Source organism: Diabrotica undecimpunctata, chromosome 3 (assembly GCF_040954645.1).
Source record: "Diabrotica undecimpunctata isolate CICGRU chromosome 3, icDiaUnde3, whole genome shotgun sequence".
Taxonomy (NCBI): Eukaryota; Metazoa; Arthropoda; class Insecta; order Coleoptera; family Chrysomelidae; genus Diabrotica; species Diabrotica undecimpunctata.
Genome location: NC_092805.1, coordinates 147898 through 168913, shown reverse-complemented (window position 1 = coordinate 168913; position 21016 = coordinate 147898). Strand labels below are relative to the sequence as shown.

General features: G+C 32.7%; 2 protein-coding genes across 4 annotated transcripts in view; one reads left to right on the top strand and one right to left on the bottom strand.

Annotated features, from left to right (window-relative positions):
• Positions 1-16921, bottom strand: part of LOC140436328 (uncharacterized) — a 38230-nt gene extending 21309 nt beyond the window's left edge. The window contains exon 1 of one of the 3 annotated variants that reach the window (XM_072525050.1): positions 16841-16921. Coding sequence is in view for 1 of the 3 variants with exons in the window: in XM_072525048.1 (XP_072381149.1) it covers positions 12239-12243 (5 nt within the window). In the remaining 2 variants the exon portion in view is untranslated. Of the gene's footprint in view, positions 1-11979; positions 12113-12238; positions 12370-16840 lie in introns of those variants that run through there. The other 2 variants (XM_072525048.1, XM_072525049.1) reach the window with 2 other exon arrangements.
• LOC140436325 (uncharacterized) overlaps positions 12244-21016 on the top strand; it is a 95094-nt gene continuing 86321 nt past the window's right edge. The window contains exon 1 of the mRNA XM_072525041.1: positions 12244-12368. The gene's annotated coding sequence lies outside the window, so the exon portion shown is untranslated. The remainder of the gene's footprint in view (positions 12369-21016) is intronic.

Sequence of the window (21016 nt, the reverse complement as noted above, 5' to 3'; positions counted from 1 at the left end):
CACGTGCTCGTACTTCTTTTGTACGCGATCAAGACCTTACGTTGCCAGATAACAGTGACTCCAGCCACCATTACATTTTTACATTCTATTCTGCAACTGTGGTGTGGGGTGTGGTTTACTTGACTTGTGACTTGCGCTAGTAAGTGCTTTGTTATTTCTAGTAAAAAACTAAAAACTTATGTAGTGACTTTGAAGTGAGAGACAAATGTATGTGTTTGTTATACAACGCAAGGATTTCGATAGGGAAAAAGGGAACATCTAACGCCACTTCAAAACTGTTCACTCGGGGATTGAAAACAATTTTCCACCTAACTCTGCCATTCGAAGAGAAAAGGTAAGGCAGGTTAGCTGGTAAAGCTCAGTTAGTTGGTCAACAATCAGTTTTATCAGAGTCTGTGACCGGCAGAGTCACAGAAGATTTGCAACTTCGTTTGATCCTTTTTTAGCCATTCCTTCATGATAGATATAGAAAATAGACTGACCAGAAGAGAGGACATGTACATTAAAGGCATACATAGACAATTGACGTTTATTTTATAGTACAGTAAAACCTCGATATAACGGACTTCGGATATAACGGACCAAAAATCCGGTCAAATATAAAAAAGAATTAAAAACGTCCTGTTAATATTATAAATGCTGAAACCGTCCCATACCACTGTATTTTACAAAGAATTTCAGCAAAATGTTTATTATAGCATAATCAGGACGCATTTTTTCGAATTAGTCATATGTATGTATTCTTAGCTGAGAAATAAATAAAGCATTCCTAAGAGAAACATAATATTTTATCATAAACATAGATAATGTAAAATCATCAATATTTTATTTTATCATCTTTCTACACACATGGGAATGAGATATAAATTTCTTACTCGTAGCAATAGCACATATTAGGGGATTCCCTGATATAATATGTGTGGGTTTTTATGATTATATATGGGTGTTTACAACACTTTGACTTATTTATTTACTCGATGTGAATGAACACACCTAGGGCCGATTGTTCGAACGCTAATCAAAACTTTATTGTAATCAAATATTTAATTAAAATCAAATACGTCACATTTTGAGTTTATGTCGGCAGATTTGTTTTATTCAATTTTATTATTTTGCGTTTTAATTTAAAATAAACCATAATTAAACTCTTTCTGGTGTTAATTTCATGTTTTTATTTACAAATCAATAATAATAATAAGCAATTTTTAATAATTTTGAAAACTGCTGTGACGTATTTGATTGTAATTAAATATTTGATTACAATCAAGTTTTGCATTAATGTGTGATGTAGTAGAGAACAGGAATCCCAGAAAACGAATGAAATTGGCTCGTGAAACTTCACAACAACGCCAACAACGTTCTAGTGGGGTCCCGGTCCGGGCGGTCGAATTGAAATCTGCTGCAATTTAGCAAATCATATGGACATACCATTCAGAGCAAGTGATGGATGGCTAAGGCGCTTTCGCAAAAGGAATGGAATTATGAATAAAACAATTGACGGCGAAGCTTCAAGTGCACCAAAAGAAATTGAATCTTTTAGGCAAAAAGTAATAGAACATATAAGTAACAAAATGCTATTAGAATATCAGATTTACAATGCTGACGAAACTGGTTTGTTATGTCGTACTTTGCCTGAAAGCACACAAGCTTCCAAATATGAAAAATCGAATCCTGGAAGAAAAATCAGCAAGGACAGGATTTCGGCACTGCTTTGCATATACATGCATGGATCGCATAGACTGACTCCTGTCATGGTTGGCAAATCTCGTAAACCCAGAGCTTTAAAAGATATAATTCATAATTTGCCCGTGTGATATTATAACTCTAAGAAGGCATGGTTCACCTCAGAGATATTCAAAAATTGGTTCTTTAAAGAATTTTTACCTTCGGTCAGAACATTTCAAGAAAAGGAACTGGGAATATCGCCAGAAGAGGTGAAATGTCTATTGATATTAGACAACGCTCCTGCTCACCCCTCTGAAAATATTTTACGTTCAGAAGATGGCAACTACTGTAGCTGTATGCTTTTGCCAAAAAATACAACATCCCTTATTCAACCTATGGATCAGGGAATCATTTTCGTCACCAAACCAATATACCGCAGAAAGTTTTTAGACGAAGTTATGGTTGTATTGCACGATGAAAATGATACAGAAGATACAAGAGGGCAGCGTACTTTAAAAAATTTAATGTCTTACAATTTAAAATCAAAAATTTTCAATTTTGCTGCAGCATGGGAAGAGGTGAAAGAGCAAACTTTACAAAATGGTTGGAAGAATTTGTTTGATAGGCAAGATGTAGACATATATTTAGATGGGTTGAAAGTTCTTGATTTCTGTAGGAAAATACAAAATAATGACAGGAGAACATGTAGGTGAGGAAGACGTTTTAAAATGGCTCGAAGTAGATGAAGGCGAGGAACATTTATTGATTATTCATCAGATATAGAAGTTCAATGTACACATCGTTAGTGGCAATTTTTGGAATTAAAACATTTTTTGAAAAATCAATGCAGATGGCTTTCTTTTTGTTGCTTTTATTTTGCAGATTTTTTGCTTTGCCTTTACCTTGAATAGAATGCGTCAGCATTTCTTTTATACAAATCGGTCATAACAGTTAATCGTCTAAGTTCATCAGTATCAGTCAAACTTTTAAGCTTAATTCGAAATTCGTCACACATTGCGCTCTCTGTCACTCCTGGGGTATCCAAAAGCAATATTAGATTCCTTATTAAAAATTGTTCTGTAAGTTTCATATGAGACTTAAGCATTTAAATGCTTTTCTTTTAAAGAGGTTAAACATTTTTTTGATTGTGAGCTCTTCTGGTAAAAAAGTCTTTTTTTTATCTTCAGACTATAGTGACTGAAGACCCTTAAAACATTTGATGTGGTCACATACCAAACCTTTTGTTAAGTCGTCCAGCTTCCTATGTGTTGGACGATGCTGTCTACGTCTGTCCTCAGGAGCTTGTTGACAGGAGCTGTACCACTTCGTTTGAAGCTTTCCTTTATATAATTTATTTTATTTTTGTAACCCCATGAATGAAACAAAAAGCTTTGGCACACACTGGAATATCACAATCGCGAACTCAAACTCGATATGCATAACTTGCATCATGGAAATTGGCGGTATTCTCGTTTCGACGAGGCCTTCTATGCTGGACAGGTAAGACCGTAAATAAACCAGCCAAATAATAATTTTGCTCGTCGTGAGAGCGCAGAGCATTAAAATTTTTCAATATTTCTTTTCTTTGCGCCTCAGTACCTCAAAGCGCTTCAACCTTAATCAGTTACAAAGCTGTCCAGCTTCATGAGTTGATAACATTTTAGAGACCTCTGAAATCTGGCCGGTAGTCTTTCTTTTTTTTTAAGGCATAATTTTGTTCTCAACGGACCCCTCCGAATCACTATTAGCCATAATCGTTTATTAATAATCACACAAACAAACAAGAACTTACACTTTTGCGGTTACAATAATACTGGCACGAGTGGCACGTTTCCATCAGCCGATTTTTTTACATGACATCGCTGGTTTTTCCCCTGGACGTTTGCACTAAGCTGGTTTTTATTTGGTACGCTATATTTTAGACATTGTTTTACGCCATACTACGGTAGTTTTTTCCCAGTTTCAGTCCTACTCTAAAATATAGGTCGTCATTCAAAGAATTCAATGACGCCTTTACCGAGATTTTCAATAAAATGTGACATCTGGTTTTTTCCCTGTGCGCCTTATGTATACATTGGGAGAAATTGCTTCTAACAGAAGCACCGTCAACCCATACCGAACAATATAATTTACTTCGACAATCTGCTAATAACCAAAAGAAATGACAATATGGTTTGTTCAAGTTCAAAATATTAATAACACAGCCATAACCATAATAATTAATTCAAAAAGCTCGCTTTGTTTGTGGATCCTTTGGAAACGGCCCTTCTGGTTTAAATGGAACCAATTTAAAAATAATTTTTTGTTCGTATTCGGTGAGGCTGCTACCAAAATTTCCTCGATCTGATGAAGAGATATTAAGCTATTCTTCCTTTTATTTTGATTTTAGGTGTGATCTTTTCTAACTTCTGGCAGACTATGAGGTACAGGTGTCCCTGTACGATAATTGATACGGCTAATACGGCGGTAGTTACGCCCCTGGTAAAACATCGACCCCTGCAACTGATATTTCATTGAAAAAATTCTTGAAAACCACAGAATAATAGAAGATTCAACTGGACCCATTTTAATATAGTACAACTTACAAATACTGTTATAAATCAGTGTTTGGCTCCTGTTTTTAATGTTTTGCTTTAGACAATTGGTAAATAGATGCCACAATTTTAAATGAAATTATTTTCATGCAAATAAGACCATTTAAATATACTTTCACAGTTTTTTACAAATATTTCTGATAGGTACTCCGTTATTTATTGAAGTGCAGCATTTCACTTTTATTTATATTCACGCTTCACTAACTGTTTGCTTCAACGAAATTAATACCTAGTTTTCTAAATTGGAGTTATGTGAATAAAAACGATTTGTTGAATGAATACATTTTAGTCAGACAAAGCAAATCAATGTTATTAGTGTAATAGGTGTAATATGCAATATGGCAATTGCATCAATGTTTAAAAAATATGAAAAGCTGGAGAATCTTAAACAATGTTATTTAAATCATATTATAAAGAACGGAAAGCCAATGGAGCTTCGGTTGATCCTTTTTGGGCGTATAGATCTTTTAATATCACTTGGAATATATCTCTCATGTGCTAGCGCAGGATGGACGTTGAACAGTGCTTCAGGATCTTTAAATTCTTCCCGTAAATCTCCAGGTTCACATATTCAAATTTTCACATATTCGACTTTGTAAATATAATACTCATAAAAATTTTAACATTTCTTATAGTATATAGTAAACAACATTGATAGATTCAAAATACATCATCATCATTTTGGCTTTACAACCCTGCGTGTGTCCTAGCCTCCTCAAGAATTTCTTTCCAGTCTTCCCTATCCATCGCCTTTCTGCGCCAAGCACGTATTCCCATATTTCTCATGTCTTCATCGATGTTATCAAGGAACCTTGCTCTGGGTCTTCTTCTTCTTCTCTGACTAATGGGTCTTCTCCACACTCCATTGTCATTCACTGCTCCATAGATTCGTCTTAGTACTTTTCTTTCGAAACATCCTAACATGTTTTAATTATTTTTTGACAGAGCCCAGGTCTCTGAACCTATCTTAGGACTGAGCCTATTATTGTTTTGTAGAGTTTTATTTTTGTATTTCTCGATATAATTGTGGATTTAATGAGGAGATTGAGCCCAAAATAGCATCTGTTGGCCGTGCAAATTCTGCGGTTTATCTCTGCGGTAGTATTATTTTCAGTGTTAAGGAGCGCTCCCAGGTATACAAATTCGTTCACTGCTTCGATGACGTCGTTTTCTAGAATAAGTGGTCGTAGGATTTATGGTTGCGTGCTTATTTTCATATACTTCGTTTTGTTGGTGTTTATTATTAAACCCATTTTTGTAGCCAATTCTTTTAATGCTACATACGCCTTTCGTACAGCGTTTTCCAATGGTTGTGATTTGTGACATAAGTATTACTTTTTCCAGAGCCAGATTTAACAGTAAATATACAGGAGGGGTGGTTCCCCCTGAATTCATACTCTACTTTCAAATTTTTCAAGAGTTAGTTTTGTTAAATTTACCAACTGATTACCAACTGTTTCAGGGTTGCAATCTGATGAATTGTCGATTTATCACTTCTGAAACCAGCCTGGCATTTTCCTACTATCCGTTCTGCATATGGTGCCATACGGTGACATAGTACTGTGGAAAATATTTTATACGCTGCATTTAGAAGCATTCAAAGCATGTGGTTAGAGCATTCAAAGATATCTCCTTTTTTTGTATGGTGCAAAGTATTCCAATATTCCAATCATTGGGGAGGGATTTCTGTGTCCATATTTCTTTTATCAGCTGCTGTAATGCCATTACGGTATCATGGTCCACTTCTTTATATAGTTCAGCTGGGAGATTATCTATTCTGGGTGATTTGTTTCTGGCTAGACTTCAAGAATCGTTGGTGGTTCTTCTTCCCTCTCGTCTGCTCCCCTTACCTCATTTCTTTCGTCTTCCAGGTTTTCTTCTTCTTCCTCCATGTAATGGAAATCTCTAAGTAGTAAAAATTTCCGTGCTATCATTTTATATAATTTTAAAGTTGATCTAACTAAACACCAATGGGTCGATCGACTTCGTTATGGTTTTCGCGATAAAGCATCAGACCCATCAACTTTTCACATGATTTGAAAAATTCAAGCGGGAAGCTATGAATTCCGTGTAGGTCGTCCGGTTGTTGTCTCGGAAAAAATGATGCTGTACGTGGCATGATTAAAGCAGTTCGACATTTAATCATTTGGCAGTGAGAAAGATGTGCAATTGTTGGATTCGTCATAATTTGACTGCTGCAAAAAAACCAAAACAGTAGTCCGCGCGTTCGTAGCGTTGACAAAGAAATGGTCACGAGTTTTTTTTGGAAAAAAGGGACGTGTTACTAAGATTTAGTTAGATGATGCTAGAACCTTGAATACTAAATAGTATACAAGTAATTGTTTGGTATAAGTGATTATTGAAGACTGCAAAATGCGTAAGTATCAGTATTTGAAGGCCAAAAACTTCAGAGCTACATTTTTTTATTTTGAAACATTTTTTTCTATGGCGTACATATTCTTGGTAAATCGATATTTTTTCGTTTTACCGCTCTACGTGGAGGGTTTTGAGGGAAAGCCCAGGGGTAAAAGTGGTAAACTTTTTAGCGTCATAAAATTGATATTTTCGGCAAAATTCAGCTTGTTCGTATGATTTTTAGAACCGAATCAATTGCTAGCGGTCAATTTGTAATGGCAAATGAATTACTGAATGTTAGAAATATTTTTGAAAGCTCATAATACATCGTTGCTTTTGAAACCCATTTTGACAAGATGGATAACGAGCTTAGAGGCTACTTTGTTATATTCAAAATATGTAATACAGTACACCCTTGATAATCCGACCTTTTGCAATCCGACACGATTTGTATAACTACACATGCATCTCATTCTTACCGACCGGATGCTTCATTTCGTGTGTTTTCCGTGAGCAGTTCATCTCGATAGGGTTTTTGGATACCTACAGTAATAAGAAATAACTTTTTTTTAATTCGTTTAGAAAGTTCAGTTAAATGGCGAGCACAGTTCAAAATGAAAGCACAAAACGCTGACTCTAAAAAATAAATGGGATATTATTAAGAGATGCGAGTGTGGTGAAACTCCGACTGCGATATCTAGATTCTATGATATTGGACGAGCTACAGTGCACGACATTATAAAAAACAAAGACAAAATCGAAAAATTTATGAAATCTGCAGAGAATGATTCTAAGGACAGAAATACCCCTAAAATGAGTGAATTTTCTGATGTTGAAGAAGCTCTGCACATCTGGATTAAGCAACAACGAAGCAGACAAGCTCCTATTTCAGGTGACATTTTAAAAAATAAAACTCAATTTTTTTTATCAGGAATTAACAAAGAAAATTGATTTTTGTACTAGTCAAGGTTGGTTCGAAAACTTCAAAAACCGGTACGGAATACGATTTTTGCAGATGAGTGGAGAGAAGTTGAGTGCACATGAGTCTGAGATATCTGAATTTATTCAGAATTTGAGCAAAAAGATCACCGAATTACACCTAATTCCTGAACAATTTTATAACGCTAATGAAACCGGTCTAAACTGGCTGCAACTTCCAATAAAGACATTTGTCACTTTAGACGAAAAAAAAGTTTTTAGTAGAAAACTTCAGAAAGAACGTCTCAATCTCATGGCACACGCGAATGCATCAGGATCCCACAAATTAAAATTACTAATCGTGGGTAGGTCTAAAAAACCTCGTGCCTTCAAAAATGTTAAAATTGAGAAGCTACCAATTACGTACATGTGACAAAGCCATGCCTGGGTGACAAAAGAAGTTTTTCTGGATTGGTACAAGAACAGCTTTGTCCCATAAGTTAAAGATAAACTAAGAAAAAAGAATCTGTCAGTGAAAGCCCTACTCTTTATAGACAATGCTCCAGGACATCCTGATAAGGACGAATAATTAAAAATCGAAACTGTCGATGGATATCTCAAGGCAATATACTTACCAAAAAATACTACTGCATTAATTCAGCCCATGGAACAAAACGTTATTAAAACTCCCAAGACACACTACAAGAAACAACGCCTTGTGGATATTATAAGTCAGCCTAATGCTGACATCACTTCAATTTTGAAAAAATTTAACATCAAGGATGCAATTATCAACGCTGCGTTTGCCTGGCAGTAAGTCAAGCCTACTACACTGATTAAATCGTGAAAGAATATTTGGCCCAACAACCCACTCCTTCCAATAGAAGTTAACAAAGAATCCAATGATCAACCTGTACTGGATGCTGCCCTTCAAATTTGCAACGATATGACTAATTCATCAGAATCAAGATAATCTTTACAAGAGTTGATTTTAGATGACAATCTCAATGCTGACTTAACAGATGAAGAAATAATTAAAGAAATGACAGAATCTGATGAGCACGTGACCCAGAAAGCACAGGGTGAAAAATCTTTCACCGTCAACTGTGATGATGCTACATTGGCTGGTTTGATGCGTAGGTGCGAGGAGAGAGCAAATCAAAGATTTCTTCAAAGTCTTCATCTTTATATCATATCATAATGTTTATAAGTTATTATTTACACACTTTATGTACATTAAATTTATTAGCTTCTATATTTCTTTTAATAAACATGTTTTAGTTAGCAGAAATGGATGTTTCATTTGCATATTAATCTGGGTAGCATTTTACTCATAAAATTTAAGAATATTGTAGACTATTGCTAGCAAAACGATGCCAAATATATAATCACTTTCGGTAATCCAGACACTTTTGGTAATCCGTCACCCCTTTGGTCCCATACCTGTCAGATTATCAAGGGACAATATATGTAAAGGTTTTCTAGAACTGAAAAGTGGAAACTCACTAGTATATTATTCAATCGTAGTGTAACATTCTTTATTTTCGCGATAAACTTGTAGAATCGACAATAGATAGTTTAAAAAAGTCGTTAGATACTTTGAGACAACTTTATATGTATAGGAGCAACAATTGTGCTGACAATGTTTTCCAAATGAATATTTTTCATGTCCTATATATCCGGAAAACAATGTATCGTTGCAAAATGCATACTTGAGAGCCTAAACTCACAGATCAGCAATCAGCATATTTAATCATACAAACATACAAACAAAGTTTGTTGTGTTTTCAAATCAAATTCTCCTCTGTAGTTTACAATTTTCCGCAAAAACTAGATATGATGTGGCACATTCAAAATATCGTTCTCCAATATTTCTTCAACGATTACTTTTTATAGACGTTATAATAAAAATTTAATGCATATTTTTTATTTACTTTTATAAATTGGTTTTTTAATTATGTATTGATAAAATTTTATTATGGAAATTTTGGAAAGAAATTTTTATTATTTATTTTCCTGAGAGTATTGTTGTGTAAAATATATTATGACCTTTCTTATTTCACCCATGTTGCGTTTGAATTTTTAGAAATATGTTTAGTTCCGCCTCCGTGTCAAGCTGCAGAGATTCCTCTATGTGTTCCGCTCCAGTTCTAATAACTTGACATCTATTTTATCACAGCACCTTCTTACGATATTCTTTGTTTACTGTTACATTATACGGTGTTATACTAAGAAGTTTTTGATTATTTCTAATATTTATAAGCGGTAATAAACAATTCGCATTTATAAGAAAAATTTTTGTTTTATATGACCGTAACAATAAATCCTTTAAGCCTGGTGAATCTTGATGTAAGCCAATCTTCTAAAGGTGTTAATTTAGTTACAGATTCATCATTCGGATATTGGAAAACACTTTAGTCATATTTACTTAATACAATTTTGTGGGAGATAACTGATATAACAGTGACCATGACATACGTGGCTAAAACTGTTAAAAAATGTCATGTGATCGATAAGATGTCTTGTTCAGACCATCGACATATCTGTTTTAAAATAACAGTTAATAAGCCTATAAAGGAAACTTATTTTAAACATCTACAATCATTAAATTATTGTACTGCCAAATAAATTTCCGGTTATAATTTCCTACCCTTATACAAAGGGAATTCCATAAATTTCAAGGTAAAGCTCGTTATCCCATTTGATATTGAGTATTTTCCGAAAACAACGATCAATAAAGCCATTGAATGTAAACGTAGAATAACTAGGTCGGGTGCTAATTCTAACAAAAATAGGGGTTCTAATCACATCATTGGTAAAGTTTTGGAACGACGTAAAATAGCATAATTAATAATTTAAAAATAATTGTTGATTTTTGTCTGGATTTAATTGTGTAATAAAAAAATATAGAAAGTTCAAAAGAAAGAATAAAAAATCAATTAATAACTAGAAACTATTGCTCTAATATTTTATCAATTATCGTCCAATATATATTTTAAGTTTTAAAGGCTATTCTGAATTTTTTTAAAGAGCAATATACCATAGAATCATGGATTTTTTACTAGCTGTAGTTATTTGAGTCCTAATCAGCAATGGTATCGTTATCTTTGACAGGATAACTCGTTGAGCCCACTTCTCTTTAATATAATAATGGTAAGCAGTACGTAAAGGTCATGGTTACAGAATGGGGAACAAAGAAATCCAAATATTATGTTAGGCAGACGACGCCGCATTAATCGCCGAGACAGAAGACGAGCTCCAAAGATTAACACATATCTTCAATACAGCAGCCAAGAAATACATGATAATATCAGCAGAAAAAACCAAATGTATGCCAACATCTAAATACCCACTACGATATAAAATCGAAATTGATGGGAAAATAATAAAGCAGGAAGCAAGCTTTGGATATCTGGGAATAGATATAACTAGTTACGGAGATATTGAAGAAGAAGTACGACAACAAAGCTTAAATGCTTAAAAGTGGCGGGATCTCTTATTGACACAATCTGGAAGAACAAACACCTAAGACAAGACACAAAAACAAGAATCTGTAAAGCAGCAATTAGATATATATTAACATACACGGCGGAGACAAGACTTGACACATCTAAAACGAGACGACTATTAGAAACAACAGAGATGAAAAAACTCCGACGAATATCAGGGAAAAGTCTGTTGGATAGGGAGCGAAGCGAAAACATAAGAAGAGTATGCAATATAGAAGACATAAATAGATGGGTGAAAAAAAAAAGAAACAGGAGTGGAACGAACACATTAATAGAATGGCAGAGGATAGGATGTACAGATATCACGAGATAAGTCACCAAATGGACGAAGAAGTATTGGTAGACTAAGAAAAAGATATTGCGATAATTTAAACAATTTATTAGGCTAATATTAAAGAAGAAACAGGCTTTAAACCCTACTTACAAGAAGGAACAAGAAGAAGAAGAAGGGAAAATTTAGCTTGTTTGTATGATTTTTATGTTCCAAATCTCTGAGGACTATATTTTTCTATGGTAAAGTAAACCATGGTAAAATTTGTCAGGGAAGTCACATTTTTTATAAATTCTTCTATATAAAATAATTATAAAAAATCCTGTATAAAAATCGTTGTAATCTTCTGCCATAAAGGCAGAATGGATGTGCTATCATCCATTTCCAAATCGAGTATAGTAAATAATATGAAAATGCTGCACAAAAATACTTACATAACCATATTATGTAAATAAAATTTTGTGTAAGTAGGTACTTTTCTAATCTTAATTTTACCAAAATTTTTAAAAACAATTTTATATTGTTAAATTTGTTATAAAAATCCGTTGGCACAAAGTTACAGGTACAAAAATGGTTGTGTATAGTTATAGATTAATTTTACCATAAATACGTTCAGATTTTTTTCTATGACAGATAAACATATTCAAATTAGTATTGCAGGCGTTACCGGATGAAAACTCAGTCACGGTCGACACGGGGTGCATTCTTCCTGTTGCTACTGTGTTCGGTGCTGCCAGCTTTCCTGCTACGACGAGTAGTGCGTTCCTGAAGTGGTAGTGGTAAAAATTGGCTGAGTTATGATGTGCTCCAGCTACCGTGTTCAGAATCGTCCGTCGCTAGTGCACGTGAACAAGCGAATGTGGAACTTAAACTCCGTTCGAATTACGCTAAACGATACACGAGACCGGTTCGTTCGGTATACTTACCGCATGTGCAATTTCCTCGGCGCATGTCACTTATTTGTCACATGACGACGTTTGTAAACACTATTCTGTTTGATATTTGACATTCAATTTCAACATGGCGTGTTCTGTTATCAGTGATAAACACTAGAAGGTGAGTTTTTGATTTATTTTGTATTTATAATGGTCTCAGTTGGCTTTAAACTATACAAATAACTAAATCGATATATGTTCTACTCGGACCACGCGTTGTTAATGTAAATTGGTAGCGGAAACATTAACAATTTTATAAATCGATCGTTTTACCTGAAATTACTGCTTAGGTGGCTAGACAGGAAATTTTACGCATAAAATCGTGAGGTTAATTTGAAAATTTGTCGCGCGCTGACAGCTACAACAACAAAATTTGATTAGACCCATTGTCACAGACCTTGGCGCACATTATTTGAATTGTGTTTAATTTTTTTGATAGTCCCGTTCTTGTACTCTCGTTTGTTTTGTCAATAAAATGGTCTACAGTTTCAAAACAATTTAATGTACCTTAGAAACAAAACAGTTTAGCGGTGTAAGCGTATTTCAACGAAGTGACACGCTAGGTGCGCAGACTAACTTGTTATTTTCTTTATATTTTTAGTTTTGGTTGCAAAAAATGTTTTGTGTTACGGTATTAAATGTGAATAAAAATGGTTCTTGATTATCGTTTACTGTTAATTGCTGAAGGACATTTTCTTCAGTGTTTTTTTGAATACACTTTTGTTTACATTATGAATAGACACTCATTCATTTACCTAAAGATCCTGATAAGAGAAAAATAGTGACTGTAGCTAAGATAATCTTGTCAGGAAGGTGTCCCATTTCTTTTAGACTGCGTTAGATAAAATTACAAACATTTTGTAAGCAAAAAAAAAACTATTTTTTTAAACTTATTTTATAGTTTTTATTTATATAGTGCAAACGTTTCCGATGATTATTGCTATTGTTGATGTGTTTGCTTAGAAATCCTTTTTTGTCTTCTAGTAAAATTATGTTTATATTTTGTTACTTGTTTGTTTTCCTCTTTCAATTCTTTCTACTTGTGATACGCTGGTTTGCTTTCTTTCAATTACTACATTTTTCACTTGTTGTTTTCATTGTCGTAATTATTTCCAGTCTTATTTTCTTTTGTAAATTAAGCTTTTTTTTTACCTTCCTCTGGAGCAGAAACGCCAATACTTTTTTATATTGTTCATAATTGTTGTAGTGAATTTATTGCAGTTTTTCTCTTGTAATTTTTGCTTGAGTATGGTGAGTATTTATTACGGCTTTTCCTCTACTACTCCTTTTCAATGAGCTTTAATAGTTTTAACATGTTTAACTGTGTGAGCCTTTATCGTATAAAGAGGTTCTGAAACTGCCTTATGAAAAACTATAAATAATATGTTTATACATACGTGATTAATTGTTCCTTCACAATAATTTTCAAGATTAATATGTGTCTCACATGCTACATTTATTTACTATCAAAGAAATTGTTATTTTTTGTTAATACATACTTGATTCAACCTACCAAAAAGAAGGCTTTACACCTAGAAACCCCCGTCCTTCTTCTTAGGAAAAGACACTTAAGCGCCAGATTATGGCATTACTTCCGATCATAATCTGGTAGCAGTAAAAGCTAGGACTGAAAAACTTATTATAATTCCTTTTTGACTATCCTGAACCCTTTGTTGCCCAAGTACAAAAATAACCTTTTTTGTGTAAATTGTTGGAAGAGTAGCCTTCTTATCACGGGCTACGGATAGAGTGGTAGATCGCGCAGAGGTATGATAAAATAAAACGACTGAAATACAATGAAACGACCGTAACGAGAGATCGCGTGGCCACACACTATGTGAAGTAGTAAACACAGTCCCATGCGTGTTTCTTAAAAAAAATTAATTTAACTTTTTCATTTCTTTTTGACAGAAAAAAATTGGTGTTACCCTATCGTACTGTTGGGCTATTCAGCAACAAAATTTAGTTAGCGATTCATAAGGCAAAGAAAGAGATACATTTTATATAAAAAGTCACTTTTATTATGATTTTATCAACGTATTTTAAAATTAATGAAACACGAAATATGGCAAAACAGTTCTTTTTGTTTATTGCAGCATAAAAATATATTGCACAATAAACATATCGAATGAGGCCTAGACTGAATATTTTTGGTGCTACAAATTTCACATCTACCATTTTTTTCATAATTAATACACTTTATAGTCTATATAAAATCAATTGAAAACGGAAGTCTGGAGCTTATCGGTGATTTCTGAGAAACTCATAGGCGTACGAAATTTAATTTTGTGTAAAATATGCCAATATAGCTAGATGCAAGTAAAAAACATGTATTATGAAGAAAAACTCGATTTTTCTTCTTTCTTAAAGTCTTTATAGTCGTTTACATTTATTGTTGATTTTTTGTTTTTAAATTTTTTTGGTTCTTTGCCGGTTTTTTGCTTTTTTTAAAATTTTTTTTGGATCCGTTATAGACCAGGATATTTTTATTAGAAAAATATTGAACATTAAAATGGTCATTGTCGGAGAAAACGTCTAAAAAGCCGATAGTTAGTCTTAAGTATTTTTTACGAACTGACTAGAAAACGATAATAGAAGGAGCCTCTTATCTCCCGATTCAGTTTGCAATGTCAAAAGATCATTTTTCTGTTATAGTTTGTTAATCAGTTCGTAAGTACTGTTTTTTTTTAATTACACATATCCTGATGTATTCCGGGTTTTTGTTGTTGGTTTTTTGAAGTTTTATATTTGACTTAACTGTTTTACTCATTCTCTTCGGAAGATGAATCTTCACCAGGTTGAATTATTACAGTTATGCTTACTAAATGATGAATGTATTGACGTATATTAGTCTCTACATCCATTTTATGCCATTTTCTATCAATTTCTTCTAAATCATTGGTCTTGTTTTTTCTTCTTGTGCTTGCATTTTGTATTTCCGGATCTCCCCATTCGTCAGATTTATATATAAATGGGTAATAATTGTACTGACTTTTTTATCGAGTTTTTATGTATTTGAAACACGCCAAGATTATAGTTAACATAAAAAAAATTGTTCCACATGACCTTAAAAATCAACAAAGAAATTGACATGACTTTTATATAAAAAAATCAGAATAAGCTTGCGACAATGACATACAAAATTAACCATAACATTGCGTTAATTGCTGCTAAATTACTTAATTGATATGAGTCTAAGTAAAAGCCAGGTGCAGTAAGGATGCATTTGTTTTTATAACATGTTGGTCAATACTGGTCATGTAAAACGATATGAAGTTGATTCATTGAAGAGTTCTTGAACATTATTTGTTTACAAATCGTCGTTTATTGCTTGTTTTAAACCAATAGTAGACGTAAACGTAAAAAGTAGATTTGAATTAAGTTACTATTTGTTCAATTACCACCAGTTAAAAAAAACAGAAATATTCTATAAAAAACTTTCTTCTTCCTTACTGTAATCAATACTGCTTTCTATTCTTGTTGTGTTCAGTGGGAGTTTTTGAACCTTGTTTTTCTGACCATCGAGCTCAATTTTTATTTATTTACTCTGAGCATAAAGTTGTTGACACTAATCATACATTTCAACGGTTTATTACTTCTTCTGGTTTACAGAAGCTTAAACGTGCGCTAGCTAGTACAAAGATGGACTTTTTCTGTGATATTAATAAGAATACTGATTTTTTGACACTCTTTCTTACCGAAACTTATAACAACTTAATATTAAAGCATTTTCCACTAAAAAAAGTACGACAAACTGCTGAAAAAACACCCTTGCAACGTTTTAATAATGAATTAAGGTCTTACAGATCTAATCTTTCTCTTATTAAACACATTGTAGATGCCACTAAGGATTCCGATTTGTTCAAAGTATATAAACAGAAAAAAACTGAATATAATCGGCAATTACAAAATGCTAAAAAGTCAGCCTGCTGTGATTTTATTACTAATTCCAATAATAAACCTAGAGACTGCTGAAAAATAGTAAATTTCAAAAGAAAAAATACAAGATCCAGTTCGGTACAACCTGATCTACCTCCAGACGAAATAAAACATTTTTTTACTACAATACAAAAAAAATGATGATTTAAAAATGTCTGCAAGTAATTTACATAGTGATCCAGATAACAAAGAGACTGTTAAACTATTGGGAATAACCATAGATAATCGACTGAACTGATTAGCTCATATCTCACAACTCACAACTAAAGAAAAAGCTATGAAGTTCATTATTCGTTATTCGCCAACTAGCAAGGGCTGTCAACTTTGAAACATTAAAAAAGACATATTTTTCTTTACTCCACTCTCACCTAAACTATGGATTAATCATATGGGCAATTCAACAAATGCACTTCAAATTTTTAGAATGCAAAAGTAAGCTATCAGGATTTCATCCCTATCATATACATTTCTTCTCCATCGTCTAATGCCAACTGTTTTAAGATCCTCCTCTACGTCGTCGAGATATCTTAGTATAGGTCTTCCTTTAATTCTACTTCCTACTGATTGTTGGAGTGCTTTGTTTCACTTTTTGATGTTAAAAAGTGGTAAAAAAGAACAGTACTAAGAAATTGACAGTTTTAATGCCGTACTTACCTTTATTTAAACCTAAAGAGCCCAAGTAATTATTCCAGACATTAAAAACAATGATATTTTACAAACCCTCATGATAAAAACACTCATAACACTATGTTGTACTTTCCATTTTTACTAGTTTTAAATATGAAATACAAAGTCATCATTTTCATTAATATTTTTTATTATGTAGAGTAGTAAACAACATTATATGAATTATGCATACAATTGAGATTTACCTAAAGAACCACTTAATCAAAAAGCGGTTACAGTTTGGAACCGCTAATTATATTATAATTTTTAATTTATGAGCATCACTAGATTTAATTATGCGACTGATTATATCAAGATTAATAAAATTTAGAAGGTTGAACGTGTAATGGATTACGACAACCTCCACTTTTGTTATTTGTGTTCACATTAACGCGAAATAGCGAGTGAGAAACAACAAAATATCAGAATTTAATCCGAGTTTGGTGATCCTCTTTAATTTTTTTTTAACAAGTTGGAGGTTAGTGAGTTAATGGTGTTTGTTCTAAAACTCTTTTAGTCGTTTTTTTGTAGTGGATTCGCTTAGGAATTAAAATTTTATGATAATAAGTGGTGTAAATAAATAAATTTTGTTATAAGTACTCAGAGTTTTATTTCTTTTTATTCGAGTTTTCGAAAAGATAACAAATCACTTGGAACAGTGTTTGGCATTTTTGTATTAGATTTATAATTTTTTTTTAAAATGTATTTTTGATATTAACCAAACAGTCAATGTTATATTATTATGTTCTTCTATTGTTTATGTCTCCAGATGAGCTTCAGTTCTAATAGCGGTACTTGTTTTTCGTAGCCTTTGTTTAATGTTTTTTTCTTTTTCTTGTTACCTGTTCCGGCATTAAACTTAGCTCAATTTTTTCAATTATCCCCTGCTCTTCTTTTTCTTTCAAGTGCTTTCTCCTAATCAGAAGTTGGATCATCATCACTATATTTACTCTATTTACCGCGCCCTGAAGAGTTCTGTTGAACTGCATCTAAACCAGTTCCTTAAATTCTTCAACCATGACACTCTCTTTCTTTCTAATCTCCTTTCGTCCTGTTATCTTTCGCTGTAGGATGAATCTTAGCATTTATTAACTATCAATCATCTCATTACGTGTCCCAGATATTGTAACTTTCTTATTTTTATTGTGTTTATTATTTCGTATTCTTTGCCTATTTCTTTCAATACAAAATCATTGTAAATGAAATTGTTTAAAGCAATTGTTATTTCCAGTTAAACATAAAAATATGTCACATGAATCACAATAAACTTTTGTTTTACCCTTACAACCTGGAAGCTTACATCTAACAGAGTTTTTTAACTCGATGCCATTGCATAAATGTGTTGTATCTTTCTCTTAGTAGACGTTTGAAGTGATGTTCTAGGTTTGTAACTGTTTTTAGTTACCAGTGTTGAAATGTTCCCAAAATCAGAATTTTCAGAAATGTTATCTTTAAGGAGCAACTCAGAAACAGACATTTTAAACTTCAGGAACTTCATAACGGTTTTATAGCATCACCAAGTTGCTTCTAGTCATCTCTTTATAGAATCCAAGAATTGGCCATCGCAATGTCAAATAAGTGAAAAGTGGTTTTGACTGTCCATTTCTTACTTCTACCTCCCATTCGATAATAACTAATCATCCTGTCAATTAAATTTATTTCGCTCATTGATTCGTTGTACTTTTAACAATGTTTGGTCTAGGTACCTCAACATATCGGGAGTCCTTTTTTGACCATCGCTTACATTCATCTGAAGGTTATATTTGCAACGCAGTTGACGCTAGCAAAACTAATTTCATATCATACCATTGGACTATGTTAATTTTTCCATCAGATTTTACATCTTGCTCAGAAGAACCACGACCTAATCGACTCATCACCTTATCCGATGTTACATGAACTGCTTGGGTATTCTGGATCTCATTACTGTACCAGTTAAAAAATATTTTTGCTTACCATGTACTCAAGTATAGGTAAGGTGGTGAAATATTGATCAATGAATACATGTGTTCCTTCTATTAATGTTGTAGACAACGTAATAACTGCGGATGGGCAGCAACACCTAACTTCTTAACACCATCATCATTCTGCAGAAATGTATTTTTCCCTTGATAAATATCGAAGTCTAATATTAATCCCTTGGGAGTGGCGTAGACAATTTTTTTAATATCCTAATCCAGAAGGATTTTTTTTTACCTCGAACAAATTGTTTTATTACACACGCCCGTAAAAGGTATTATTTGTTCGTCCACAGCAATCTCACTGTATCTTGGAAGTGTCAAGCAACCTCTTCGTGTTCTTTCAACTAAAGGCCGGATATTAAATAATTTGTCAGCGTTTTTCATTGACCTGGAGACACATCGGCGTCAATAACTACTTTTAAATTGCTTCTGATTTGAAAATATCTATCACGTGTCATGACTTGTGCAATACTGTTGACTTTTGTTTTCTTAGCATAAAGCCCCAAAACATTCCAATTTGTGGATAATTTAGACAGGACATTGGAATAGATATTTCAAAAAAAATTTCACCTCAGAGGAACGTTCAAATGTTTTCCTTTTTCTTGCAAAAATTTAATATTTGTACAATTACAAATATTTTCGAAATCCGAATGATCAAAATACATACTGACGTATTTTTCAATTTTCCAATTTTCCAATTTTTTGTCACATGAACTGTATCGACAATTCCAGTAAAGTCTACATGCTGAGGAACAAAAACATCCATTTCGTTCCATGTATTTCGGTTCCTAAGCCTTTTTTTTTGTTCATTGAGTGGCACGTTATCTAATTTATCTTCGGATATTTCTGTGTCAAAACAGCTGAAACAAAAAAGTCCAATATAATATTTTATATAATTTACTTTTCTATGTGGGAATTAAAGCTACAATTGTAGTTTTAAATTAATTTATTGACGTTTCATGCATAATAATACATAATATTTTATATATATGCCTAAAGACCTGTCGTCTTTATGATAGATGATTACTTTACCTGAAAATTTAAATCGTCAATATATTTTTCAAGAACATTCATTCATAGGTTAGAAATTTACAAATTCAGTTAGTATTTCAATATTTAAGTTCCACTCTTTTATATAAATATCTATATATTTTTTATACATCGATTTTTTAATCTGTAAACACTTGTTGATTTAGATTCTTCTATTCCTATATTAATTTTGTGATCAATATTACATTTGCGTTTGTTTCCCTGATTTTTTTATTTACTACTGATTTAAAAGGCAAACTCTGTGGAATGTTTTATAGTTATTATTTACAAGAAATGGGCTAGAGTTGTTTTAACAATTCAAGGGATTTCCAAGTGCTATTTGTGCGACAAAGCTATGTATTAAAAAAACTGTTAATGTTTCAAATTCTTTCAGTTGATAATTTCTTTCGCAATTAATGTTATGCTGACATGTCTTTGTTCGATTTAAATTAAATTTGTTCTACTTTTATGTTCATTCATAATGAAAAGCGATCTTTTTTTCTATACTATATATAAACATTTTGGAATAGCTTTGTTGATGGTTTTGTTCATTTATAATTAAGTTCTGCAATAGTCTTTCATGAGTTGTAGAAATTGTTATAAATTTTGTTTTCTGGCTGTTTATTCCTTCGCTATAGTTTTTCAAGCTTCTTGTAGCTGTGAGTATCCTCTTTAACTGCAGATTCGCTTCTCTATATAATGCCTATTAGTCCATGAGACCGCTTTCGTAGGAAGAATGTTTCTGGTTAGGTTTTTTTTTGCGGATTCTTGTTCAAAAATGTCCTCTTTAAACAAATCTGATGGCTACCGGGCAGAAATTGTTTAAACAATTTTTCTAAACAAATTCCAGAAATCACCTTTTTTGCTACGAAATTTTTTACGTTTTTTGTGTCATTTTAAACAAAAAAAGGTCTCCTCATTTTTCTCAATGTGACAGTTTTCGAGTTCTAAGCGATTTAAAATCTGAAAAATACGAAAATTTCGCATTTTCGAGGCTTGAAAATTCATATGTGTTATTATTTTTGAGGTTGTTAAGTACCTAAATTGAAGTCTAAACATTCAGTTTCAAGATTCTGAAGAGCAATCTGGCATTAATTATTTTGGGAGCTGCACTGTTAATGTTGAAGAGCTTGGACTGTTAATGCTGACTTAATGAGAAATCTGGAAGCTTCTG